The 13821-nt window shown below is 40.3% G+C and overlaps 2 protein-coding genes across 14 annotated transcripts in view; one reads left to right on the top strand and one right to left on the bottom strand.

Moving 5' to 3' along the window:
• The window catches only part of LOC108180164 (immunoglobulin lambda-1 light chain), a 219336-nt gene that overhangs the window by 89283 nt on the left and 116232 nt on the right, over positions 1-13821 (bottom strand). The window lies entirely within an intron of this gene.
• Positions 9553-11899, top strand: prf1.7 (perforin 1.7). Its single transcript, XM_003200600.7, has 3 exons — positions 9553-9884; positions 9960-10480; positions 10560-11899. Exons 2-3 carry the CDS (start codon positions 9963-9965, stop codon positions 11764-11766), a joined length of 1725 nt encoding a protein of 574 aa, XP_003200648.1. The 5' UTR covers positions 9553-9884; positions 9960-9962; the 3' UTR covers positions 11767-11899.

Here is a 13821-nt window from a genome sequence, read left to right as displayed (position 1 = left end):
AGAATACAATTTAAATACAATAAAAATACTAATAAAATACAAATAAAATGTTAAGTTTTGATTCATTCTGAATTCTCCTGAAATCTTTTATATCCAGTAGATTAAGTGGAGTCTTATGCTATACCTTTATGGTCTGGTATAGTTATTTGATATTAAGGCACATTTAACTGTACAGAGCTGTTTTGGGCATGTCAGCATGGAGATCTTTTAATCATCTAATCGCTGATTCTAGCAAGTTGCATGGGCTTCCATTAGGTTCCAGTTACTGATTCTGTGATGTCAGTGTAAACGAGTTGATATGCTCAAATAATACAGCTAAAATAGTTTACTGTCATAGAAGAAGTTTTTTTTCCACCACTCTCTTGGTGGCGGTGATGGTGCGCAATGCGAGATTTACGGTAGACTTCCGGGAGACCTGGGATGTTTGGAATTACATTAAGGTAACTAGCCATTTTGCGAGGTAGTGTAGCGCGTGCTTGACTGGAGTAGTGTTTGGAGGTGGGCAGGTGTGGAGAGATGTAAACAGGTTATTGAGATTGTCAGTTTTGTGTCAGGGTTGCTGCGGCAACGGCAGAGCCAGCACGAGCAGCAGCAGGCTGACACAGAAGGCATCAAGTTTGGTAATGACTGCATGCTTTAATAAAGGGATATTCTGAGTTCAAAAGCAATGGTCTACTATTTAACATGCAGCGGGGATGTAACGGTTATGGATCTGTCTGCTCTTTTATGATGTGTCTGCGTGGTGTGACTGTTTATCTGTATCTGCGGTGCTTGTATCACTACTGTGTGTGCACTTATCTCTGTGTTTGTGTGAGAGTCACATGTCTGTCAGTGTTATTGTTTTTATGTCATCAGCTGGGCGGTCACATGATCGCTGTCTCCGGTAGTCGCTGCTTAGCACAGCTCAGCTGATAATGAACGCACCACAGGTGTAGCACATTTCTGCCCCTATAAATGTTCAGTGTTCCTGTCTCACCTTGTCAGTTTGTTGTTTGTTCACGGTCTTCTGTGTCTCTGTCAGGCTCTCCTCGCTGTGTTTGCTGGTGATTTGTGGATTGGGTGATATCCTTGTTGCTGCTACAATACTGTTCCTGTTTCCATCGGAGATGAATGTTAGATCCTCTCTGTTGATGTTTTTCATGAACATTTAATCGGCGCTGCCAATCCCTCTCAGTTTGTTCACTCCTTCATCTCAGATCCTTGTTCTCCAGCCCCTCATCTGCTTATCTTTTTTTGTGATATATCCATTAAAAGACTGTTTTACTTGCATTTGGGTTCCATGTCTCTTGTATGAACATGACAGAACGAACTGACCCGTTATGGACCCAGCAAGTTTTTCACAGACTGTTTCGGCTCGTTTGGATCATCAAGAAAAACAGATGACGACCACCAGTCAAGCTATTTAGGTTCTAGTCACACCAGTAAGTCCTGTGTTTATTGAGGCTCTTTGCTCCGCCGAGCCGCGACTTCCTCCACCAATGAGTTATGCGGGCGAAACTCATTTATGTCGAGCCTTTTTGGTCAAATGCTCGCTTTACATACCACTACAGCCCTCGTCGATTCCCAGCAAGGAGAGCAAGGTGGCTTTTATTATCAACCTGTTGTCAGGTAAAGCGGCTCAATGGGGAACCACTGTATGGGAGAAAGAACATTCTTGTTGTAAAACATTCAAAGCTTTTTCAGATGAACTCAGAGCCATGTTTGATCGAGCTGCTTCGGGGAGAAAGGCATCAAGGAGGCTTGTGGAGATCCGTCAGGAGGATTTGAGTATGGCGGAGTTCTCCATTGATTTTCGTACTTTGGCGGCAGAATGTAAGTGGAACATGGAGGCTCAGCAAGATATGTTATTTCATGGACTCGCTTATCACATCAAGGACGAGATATACGTCATGGAGTTACCTGAGACCCTAGATGACCTCATCGACTTGGCCATCAAAGTGGACAACCGCCTGCAACGGAGAGGTTTGCGCAAGGTGCCCCGCCCACAACATCCGGTCTCTAGGACCCGCTCTCCCGAGATGAAGCTCTCTGAACCAGAGCCCAAGCAGAAGGGCAAATGTCATCTTACTGTGGAGGAGCGAGATCGCCGCCGTACGGAGGGGTTATGTATGTACTGTGGAGTTGCAGGACATTTTGTGGCTTTTTGCCCCACCAAGAGTAAGAAGTCGACCATGGGTAGGAGTTTATTGATGGGGGAGATTATGGGTAAGAAGAAGTCCCATAACAAAACAACATTACCCATAACTTTGTGTTTTAATTCCTACACTCATATTGGTCACGCGCTCATTGACTCTGGAGCGGAGGGAAACTTTATTTACTCCAAGTTGGCTAAGACTTTAAAAATCCTGTTTCTTTGCTTTCTTCACCCATTGCTGTGCACGCCCTTAGTGGTCTTTCTCTTCCAACCATCACACATATCACTGCTCCCATAAAACTCATTACTTCCGGTAACCACACTAAGACTATTACATTTTTTTTTTAACAGATGCTATCGGTACCCCGGTCATTTTGGGTCATCCTTGGTTAGTGTTACATAGATCTCACATTAATTGGGGTCACAATGCCGTGTTTTCCTGGAACGAGAGCTGTCATGAGTCCTGTCCTTGTCTGCTTGTTCTACTGTTTCTCTTTCTGTGTTTCAGGAGGAGCAGATAGATCTTTCAAACATGCCTCATGAGTACCATGACCTGATCGGAGTGTTCAGTAAAACCCGGGCTGCTTCTTTACCTCCTCATCGTCCCTATGACTGTGCTATAGACTTATTGCCAGGTACGTCTCCGCCTAAGGGCAAGTTATATTCACTGTCTGTTCCAGAGAGAGAGGCCATGGAGAAATATATTTCTGATTCTCTAGCAGCCAAGATCATCCGCCCGTCTTCTTCACCGGCGGGGGCGGGATTTTTTTTTTTGTGAAAAAGAAGGATGGTTCCCTTCGTTCCTGCATTGATTATCGGGGGCTGAACAACATCACGGTTAAGAATACTAATCCTTCGCCGTTGATTTCTTCAGCCTTTGAACGTCTGCAGGGGGCGAACTTTTTCACAAAACTAGATCTCCGCAATGCTTATCATTTGGTTTGCATAAGACTCGAGGATGAGTGGAAAACAGTGTTTAACACCCCTAGAGGGGATTTTGAGTACTGCGTTCTGCCCTTCGGCCTTTCCAACCCTCCAGCTGTTTTCCAGGCACTCGTCAATGACGTGTTGAGAGATATGATAGATCAGTTTATCTATGTCTACCTGGATGACATTCTGACTTTTTCTCACTCTCTCCAGGAACATATTCAGCAAGTCAGGTGAGTGTTGCAGAGGCTGTTAAAGAATGGTCTTTTTGTCAAGGCGGAGAAATGCGTTTTTCATGCACAGTCTGTTCAGTTCTTGGGGCATATCGTGTCGGTCGAGGGGATGCGCATGGATCCAGAGAAGATTCAGGCTGTGGTGGATTGGCCAACCCCAGATTCCCGTAAGGCCCTACAGAGGTTTCTGGGCTTTGCCAATTTTTATCGGTGTTTTATACGCAATTTCAGCCAGCTCGCCGCACCTCTGACCGCCTTGACCTCCTCCAAAACGCCATTCAGGTGGTCTAGCGCAGCAGAAGCTGTCTTTTCCAAACTGAAAGGCTGCTTTGTTTTAGCCCCGATCCTCATAGCCCCTGATCCCTCTCGGCAGTTTGTGGTGGAGGTCGATGCGTCAGAGGTTGGGGTCGGAGCCATCCTGTCCAAGCGCTCTGCTTCGGACGGCAAGATCCACCCTTGCGCGTATTTTTCTCATCGTTTATCTACTGCAGAAAGAAATTACAACATTGGTAATCGAGAGTTGTTGGCTATCAAGCTTGCGTTGGAGGAGTGGCGGCTTTGTTTAGAAGGCTCGGGGGTTCCTTTTATCGTCTGGACCAATCACAAAAACCTTGAATACATCAAATCCGCCAAAAGATTAAACTCTAGGCAAGCTCGTTGGGCATTATTTTTTGGACGATTTAATTTCACAGTCTCGTACAGACCAGGCTCCAAGAACATCAAGCCTGATGCGCTATCCCGTCTTTTTGATCCTTTGGAGCGTACGTCATCACCTGATCCAATGCTCCCGCAGAAGGTTTTTGTGGCGAACATTTCTTGGGAGATCGAGTCGAGGGTCCGCGCAGCCCTGGATGGGGTAACGCCCCCGATTGGATGCCTACCGAGTCAGTTATTTGTGCCAGAGGTCCAACGTTATCCAGTGGGTTCATTTCTCCAAAGTAGCCTGTCATCCGGGGCTGAGTCGCACATTATTTGTTCTTAAGCAAAGATTCTGGTGGCCAGTGATGGCTCCTGATGTGCACGATTTTGTTTTGGCTTGCTCTGTCTGTGCTGTTTCTAAGTTTTCCAATCGCCCAATGGCTGGACTCCTTCAACCGCAGTCAGTGCCTTCAAGACCCTGGTCACACATCTCACTAGATTTTGTTAAGGGTCTTTCATCCTCTAATGGCAACTTGGTAGTTTTAACCGTGGTGGACAGGTTCTCAAAGGCTGCTTATTTTGTCCCTCTGCCCAAATTACCGTCAGCCAGAGAGACAGCGGTTGCTCTCATTAATCACGTCTTTCGCATTCATGGCCTCCCGACAGCAGGGTTTCTGACAGGGGGCCTCAGTTTGTCTCTTATTTCTGGAGAGAATTCTGTCGTTTATTGGGGGCCACTGTTAGTCTTTCCTCTGGTTTTCATCTTCAGAGTAACGGTCAGACAGAGAGAGCCAATCAGGATCTTGAGCGCACATTGCGATGTTTGGTTTCGCAGAATCCCTCCTCTTGGAGTCAGCAACTTTCGTGGGTGGAGTATCGTTCGGTTTGTAATGCGTACCGAACCGAAAGCCTCATACCGAATGGTCAAATACGAATACGCGTATATATATATTTATAAATACTTATCATATTTGACTGCAAACTATTTTTTGCATTATGCTAATGCTGCTTTATTCTCTTAAAAAGTAGCTCTCATAAATAACCTGTTATTTTGGTATTTTTTTCCAGGGTAATGTGGTTGTTTTGTTTAATTAATAAACATGAGTTCTGCTACAGTTTTTCTCAGTCACTTTGGTCCATTTCTCAGATCAGAATTAAAATTCTCAAAACTCCCTGTTCAATTTTCAGATCATCATTGTGTCACTTGTACACAGCAGTTTCTCATTATGAACAAGTTTCAAATGATTATGTGCAATACTCTGATGTTTCCTACATTATCAATTGCTTCAAAATTTATTATTTTAGTCTCTGTATTTGGTCTCTTAATAGTCTCACTCCCCAAAACATTTAATCATTTCTTCAGGGATTCTTCAGGGATCATTTCTTCAGTCTTTACATAAAAATGGCTGAACAGGTTGTCGTAATATTTTGTCATAATGACTTTTTTATAGATTTCCTTTAGACTTTTTTCTAAATCGGTCTAAAAGGAGGTTGTCCTATATTCACATGTTTAATTTGTCTGATATTTGTGCTTTGCAGTGCTGTTTTTTTTTTTCTTTTCTATATCACAATGACATGATCTGGCAACTATTTACAGTACAAATGGCCAAAAAATGTTGTCATAGTTTACATCAGTACAGCCCTCCAGAGTACACTGTTTTTGACAACATGACTATTAAGTAGCTAGAATCATGTCATTCTGATGCCACTGACATGTTCATTAACACAGAAACTTAGTTTTGAGAGATGAACTAAGGATTCTGAGCAGGAGACTGGCTTTTAATTCTGATGTGAGAAATGTACTGAAGTGACTGAGAAAACCTGCAATACATTTATTCTAAAAGCAACATATACATGCATGACTACAACCTACAAAACATGTGCATGATCTTTTTTTCACGTAATAAATTCAGGATCTTTTGCATTATATTTTTATTCATAAATTGCCCAGTAAAGTTACTTTTGTTGTTGTAAAATATTTGTTAAAAACTATTAATTGAGGACAACAGTATAGGCCTACATGTATATGCAAAATCATATAGTCAATAGAAAATCAATAAAAACTGAAAAACAGCATAAATTTTGTATTAGGAAATATGAACTTATCAGAAATAAAGGAAATAAACCACAATGCATACATTTTTTTATAAAGTATTTGATTGTTTTAGTACTAAATGAACAAATCTTTACAAAAAACTATATTTCATGGTATTAGAATGAAAGACCAGTGAAAGCCTGTGCAGTATGAACGGAAGTGGGCAAAAGGTTTAAGCATTTAAACGGCCTGTTTTTTTAACTGAAATGTGTTTCTATTGTTTACCAATGATCCGAACGAGTAAAAGGTGTCTTATTAGTGTGAAAAAGGACAGCATCAGTCATGTTAAATTCGCCGACTTCCCCTGTCACACCTGCGTAGTAATCCTTGCCTTTCTTATAGTCATCTTCATAAAGTAGCCCACGTGCGGTGCATGATAGCCAGGAAAAGTACAAGTAAAAAGTAGTGGAGTAAAGTACTGTTGCCAGAAAAATCTACTTAAGTACAGTAACAAAGTATTTGTACTTCGTTACTTCCCATCTCTGGTTGAAGGAAGTATCAGCAAAGACTATTTGATGAAAATATGGGACTTTGCCAGACCTTAACAGGAACTTTTGTCAGTGCACAGTTCATATGGACCAGTTTCTTCTTCTTCAGGATCTAAAGCTGTAAGATTACAATGATTGCCTCTTTGTTGCCTCTAGCTTGCAAAAAAAAAAAAAAAAAAAAAAATTTAGTTGTGAAATGTTACTTGTTACTTAATCACTTAAAGCAACTTGTACTGTATCTGGTTAGCTCTTTATATTCACAAATCACGTCTTAAACTACATTGAAAATGAGACATCTTTACTGATTTAAATTCATTTGTGAGCTTGCGATTCCCTGCCGTTTGTCGTTGCTATGGCCCCCATCAGCTGTTTCTACACCCGTACTGCCACTTTGTTGGTTAATACTGAGGGCCCTATCACATACCCGGCACAATGTGGCGCAAGGCGCGATGCAATTGTTGTTTGCTAGTTTCAGCTTGGCGCAAGAGTCGTTTTGACGTTTTCCGCCTTACTGTTTAAATAGTAGAGCTGTGAACCTACACTAGTCTCACGGTTTGGTTCGGTTACGATTATCATGCCATCGATTCGGTTCAATTCGATAGTTCGGTGCATCACGGTGCATTGACGATGCTTTTATATTTTCTGCACAGCAGCAGCTCTTGTATTAAAATGTATGAATATATTTATATTTATATAGGCTATTATTTGTAATACAATTGTGTAATTTAATACAAACAGTCAGATATATAAACTGCAACTTTTAAAAAATGGAGCATTTAGCAAATAATATAAACAAATATAAATATCCAGCTCAATTTCTGATCCTTGTCTAGTTCTATTACACCTCTTTGATTGGTTACACCCTTAACAAAAACGGTTGCGATTGGCTCTTGCGCGCTGCGCTCTTCAGATGAAAGATAAGCGGCAGGTGGCAGCGGCGATCTCACAGCTGATCTATGATAGACACGGTGGAGAAAACTCTGCAGACACGCGCTCGTTTCTGTATCCAAAAGTAACACTGTAAAACAACCGAGAGGAAAAGAAAAGTCACGCCAGCAGGTCAAATGGGCCACTGTGTGTGTAAGAAAGAGAGAGAGACAGAGGCAGAGCGAGAGCGAGCGAGAGAGAGAGAGAGATGGGGTAGGCTACTTTCATTCTCAAACACACACAGTGAAATTGTGCACAGTTCATGAGTATTAAGTAGTTAGAGCGTTGTAAATACTCGCGGTCGACTCCCTCGCGACAGAGCGCATATGAGGTAAATGGCGTCAGTAATAACCGGTTATGATTATTACTAAACCGATACCGAATTGTCCGCGTCTGCATCGCGGTGCATTGAAGAAACGACTAATTTTGACACCCCTATTAAATAGCAAATTTGCGCTCATTTGTGTGCCCATAGGCGTTCTGAGGTGCATTGCTGGCGCGTTGCTATTTTGAAAAACTATAATAGATTTTTTATTAAACCAGAACAAAGCCGGTCTTAAGTCCAGCGCAGAGCGTGTTAGTTGTGCACCTGTTACACACTGCTTAATACACACAAGATGTAGAGCAATACGCAAATATCTTTAAAAAGGAAAAATAATTTAAATATTAAGTATATATATATAGGATATAATAAGAATATATAAAGGATATAAATATAAAGGATAAAAAATATTACAAAACATATTTTCTAGCCTACATAGATTTAAAAACCACTGCCTTCATGTCTTCTTCATCTCGGGAGGCTTTTTAAGTTCATTCATAACAAATTGCTTTGGTATAATGTTATTATTATCATCAGTATTATTTATTATAAGCATATTTATATTTGTTTTATTAAAAACAAGCAAAGATTTGTCCATGTCAGATTTTAGACCATATGGGGCACAGCATGTGTATTAGGATATAACTCAGGTTTTTGATCACACTTCGTTGTTATTGTTTATTTATTCGTTTGCTGGAAATTAGAACTGAATTTAGAAATAGTTTTGAAACGAATCTTTGCGCTTAACAAACAAAATTAATTATTTATAGACCAATTGATGTCTGTGCGTACAAGGTTTCCCTATCCACGAGAGCGAAAGTGAAAGTAGATTATGAGATGCCTTATCTCTCATTCTCGCGCTGATGATGCTCTGTTTAACTGTTTTCTTGCTAGTGAAATGCTCAGTTTTTTCACTTTATGTCATGAAAATAGCAAATGTGCTTATGGTGCGACGCAGCTGGCTCTTAAAGGGAATGGGAGATGAGACTCTGATTGGTTTATTCTCAAAACACATCTATAACTCATTAGGAAAATAAGCTTAACCCTTTTAGATCATGCACCATGGCACAAAGCAGATTTTTCTGTTCTTATATTTGCAAAATCGATTCCGACACGCCCTGAAAGCGTTTGCACCCTGCGCTTTGCACTTTGCGCATGGACCGTCAAAATAGAGCCCTGAATGTGTCAATGTGTGTCAAAAAATAAAAAGAGCTTTAATTGGAGGACCCTGACACTCTTGCCTTTAAATAACATGTGCTACAAAACTATGCCATCCACTACACATGTCATCACAGAGCCACATGATCCAAACCATCAGGGCAGATATCCTGTTGTGGCAGAGTGTGGCAATTGCCACCCTGAGAAAAAGCATTGCCTCCACAACACTGTGAACCCAATGTATTAAATTTAAATCAGTTCCTGGGCCTATTTGCAGGAGGTGTGCATAATTTTAAGGACATAAAAATGCCATATAATTCAAGAAAATATATATTGCCTATTAAGAGTCCAAACAAATGACTCTTTTAAAAGGCTTTGTTTTAGTGAATCATGCAGGCACCTCCTGCTGAAAGCCCCTGCTGTAATATTTTTACATTACAACAATCAGCACAGTCAACATCTTTAGCCTTTTCCCATTGTGTTGGCAAGCATGCCAGCTGTACCTGCACACTCTACTGTGACACAATTATCAACGCTGTTATAGAAAAAAAAGTTCCACTAGAGCTTGTGCATGGTTTCTGAAAAAAACACAAGAGTAGTTTCTATTTGCACCAAAACGTAGGCCAACTATAGCACAAAACTATCTGACAAGAACATGAAAGAAGAGAGTACAGATTGAGGCAGCCACACAAGGGGCAGGAAGCACAATTATTGAAATGAGGACTAATGGGGTGAGACAAGGGTAAACAAGAAGGCACAACCAGGAGCGAAGTGGATAGAAAAACACTACATAGGAGCAAATGAAATAAAGACAAAACAGAAAAGGCTTTAAGATGTCACTGCATCTTGACATCACTGAAACACCCACGCCCCCAGCAACTACAAAACTGTGATATAAAATGAACTGAGAGCGTGAGAATATTTCAGAATCACTTTGTTCAGACCACCTGTGAATTCAGTGGTAAGAATCTAAAAATATATATATTAGGTTTTTAAGTTATGCTAGAAACGTTCATATTTCCTTTTCTCTCAACAGATCATGAGGCACGTACCGGTTTACCTGTTAGTTTTCTGGGCTATGCTTCTCATTGCCATTTCTGGAGAAGTTGAAATAGGCACTTTAAAAGAGTGTGAAAATGCTCACTTTGTTCCAGGATACAATCTTGCTGGTGAAGGATTTGATGTTGTGACCCTGGAGCGCAAAGGTACTTACGTGATCAACACAGAGAAATGGGATTTAGGAAACGGCACCTGTAACATGCGCACAAACCAATACATGAATGGAATCAAGCAGAAGCTACCAGCTGCAGTTGACTTCTGGAGGACCTTGCCAAAGTGTTCAATGAAAGTCTCCGGTCAGATCTTTGAATCAAGTGAAGCAGTGGTCGAAGAATCGTCTTCAGCTATCTCAGGCGACTGGAAAGCAGATTTAAGTGTTAAACTTTCTGGAGCTACAGTTGGAGGCACTCATTCCAGGGAAGCAAAATTTGCAATGCAGAAATCCAAACGAGACAAATACAGTTTCACCAAACACCAAGTCGAATGTAACTTTTACAGGTGAGAAAGAGCTGAGTTGTTTTTACTTATAATCAATTAAAAGAAACTTACTTCTAAAACATTTCATGTTTCTTTACAGATATCACGTTGTTCAAAAGCCTCCTCTTCATGCTGAGTTTCTTCAAGCAATCAAATTACTCCCTGCATCTTATGATAAATTTGCCTACCGCAGTCTGATCTCCACATACGGCACTCACTATACCACAAGTGTAATGTTAGGGGGACACATGAAAGCCATAACAGCCATAAAAACCTGTGAGGCTTCAATTGGTGGACTTTCAGACACTGCAATCAAAGACTGTTTGGATGTCGAAGCCTCGGGCATATATAAAGCATTAACTGTGGAGGCAGAGGCACGTTTATGTCGAGAACTTAAACAGAAGTTGGGCACAAATCTTAAGATGAGCAGCAAGTTTAGTGAGCGTCAGACAGAGATAATTGGAGGAAAGATAAACGGAGAAGATCTACTTTTTTCTGGTTCATCACACAAAAATGCCCTTAAAGGCTGGCTTGAGTCTTTGAAGAGCGTCCCTGATGTTGTGCAGTATACTCTGAAACCCCTCCATTTCTTACTGAGCGATAAACACCCTGCCAGAAAAGGGCTAAAGAAAGCTGTTGAAGAATACATCATTGAAAATGCCCTCAGGAAGGTTTGCTCTGAGCCTTGTAAGCTTGGTAAGAAGAGCAGTGCAAGAGATCCTTGTGTTTGTGTTTGTGAAAGTAGCCGAATTATGAAGACTAACTGCTGTCCAACTGAAAAAGGGCTCGCCACCCTGAAGGTCTACAATCTCAGAGCCAACGGTCTGTATGGAGATACATGGACTCAAACAGATGGTTATGTAGAAGTCAGACATCAAGGACAAAACAAACGCACTCAGATTATTGATGATAATGACAATCCACGTTGGTCAGAATCATTTAATTTTGGTCATATTAATATCAAAATCGGCAGTACATTAACTTTTGAAGTATATGACGACGATGACGGCTGGAATTGTGATCATCTTGGTACATGTTCTGTTAAAGTTAGCAGTGGAGTTGTTAATGATGGATGTGCTTTAAATCATGGCACCTTATTTTTCAGCTATGAGGTGAAATGTGCACCCAGTCTACAGGGCCCACAGTGTGATGAACACAAGCCGTCGCCAATGGCTGCCTCTCTGGCTGACATTTTCAGCTCAAGAAACGGTGTTCTGGTCAAAGACATGCAGAGGCTTGAATTAGCTTTCAATAACTCAGGTATGACTCACTTTAAGGGTGATAATGGAAAGCTCATGATGCTGTAACTCTCAAATATATTTTCATGCTTGACAAAGATGGATAAGATGGACTATTAGACTTTCAAGCCTTAGAAAAAGGAAAACTTTTGCTTAATACTTTTCCATTGCTTTTTTTGCATTAATAAAGCATTCCAAAAGACAGATCTGTTTTGACTGATTTTGTTTAGACTTGCAAATTCTAATAGCAGCTGCTGTGTACCAAAAGAGAGACAACTCCTGCAACAAAATGCCTCCTTGACAAGAACTGGCACACCAGCACAAATTAACAAACAATGACTACATTGACATGGACATCAGTAATCAAATGATTTGCCTTAATCTGAATAAGACAATAATATGATTAAGGTGATTACATGAATTGCTTTTTGAATGTTCCTTTTATGATCCGGTAACATGTTATAGCGCATAATTCAATTAACGTCACTGCGTCACCACCATTCACATTTCCTCAGGATTTTAATGTAATTTTGTGTGTTTTAATCTGCTGACTTTAACTACAGTTTGGCACTTTCCCTTTCATTTAGGAACACTTCATGCATGCCCCCAAGACAAAAGGATATTGGATGCGAGCCTTATCTGCTGGAAGAGTGTTGTTTTAATGGAATTTGATACTGCTTGCGTATAGAAAAAAAATTCTCCGCATTTCGTGGTGTGTGTGTGTCTGTGGTCCTACGGACTAGATAGGTGCAGAAAATAGTGTCAAACAGCCGTGTGTGTTCATCCTGTTGCAAAATATGGGAAAAATCCTACACGACAGTTTAATTAAGGTGTTTACATGTCTGTACTGCCCTTAAATAATGCAACTAAAATTGGCATACTCCACATGTCTTAATTCTGATTTTTGTTTAGTCAAATTAAGACCTTAATTTGATTATATTAATAAAAAAAAGCTGTTTACATGGTAGATTCTTAATCAGTATTGTCTTAATTGTATTTAAATTGGATTATTGGTGCCCATGTAAACTGTTACTGTCTATAACATGAATGAAATACCAACAGAGTCATCTTTAGGCTCCACAAAGTCATCAAATGGAGATTTAGGTAATTTTCTTTACAAATAAGCTAAGCCTATTCCACTGTTATATACATCAAGCGGTTCCCAACAGGGGGGTCCTGGCCCACAAGAGGACCTCAGCAAGCTCTGTGGGGGGCTCACATCATATTTAAAAAAAAACTAAATTAGCAGTGGGCAATTAGGAGAGCAATCATGTTGCCTTATTCATTTGACAAATTGATGAATTTGTAATTCGTCCCCAACAAAAAAAAGATTCTCACCGATTCGCCTAGTAATCACCTAAGCATATTGGACCCAGGTGAGGAAGCTCTGAACATTTTGGGTAACAGCGCTAGCAATACTGGAAAAACGACTTGCAGGAAATACCAAGATAATTACCTGAACTACGGTTTTATTTAATTTTCTCAAAGCAGAGTCCCTGACCCAGCCACAGTGCATTATCTGCACCAAAGTTCTTGCTAACGAATGCATGACGCCATCCAAATTAATAAGATATTTGCAGCTGACACCTCGACAAGCAGTGAAGACAGGAGCAGTTTTTGACCGCAAGGCACAAAGCCTTCCGTTTTTTTAATTTATTATTATTTGTGAATAAACATATATAGATATAGTCATAAACATACCATTTGTTTGAAAACAATATTAAAATTCAGAGATTTAACTTATTTGACTGAGGAGTTTACCTAAAAAGATAGTGAAAGTAAACATTACAGTGAAAATCTGGGCCATTAACACATTAAGGGTGTTTTTTTTTTTTTGGGGGGGGGGGGGGGGGGGGGGGGGGGGTTGGGCTGATATTTGTATTAAAATGTTTTATTTGTATTGTGCAATGTATGTTTGTAAGGTCTTTATGCATAATATATATTGTGAAAAGGGCAAAAACAATAAATTATTGTATGAATGCCTTCATGTTTAAATAATTTTTCATTAAAACGCGTGAAAGTCATGTGACCTTCAGAAAGAACGCAGCATCTCATTTATCATAGGATGCATTCTTTATACTCACAGTATCTCGAGTTTGTTCTACCAAGATAACTTGTCAAGAA

Source organism: Danio rerio, chromosome 19 (assembly GCF_049306965.1).
Source record: "Danio rerio strain Tuebingen ecotype United States chromosome 19, GRCz12tu, whole genome shotgun sequence".
NCBI lineage: Eukaryota > Metazoa > Chordata > Actinopteri > Cypriniformes > Danionidae > Danio > Danio rerio.
This window is presented reverse-complemented; position numbering and strand designations above follow the sequence as displayed.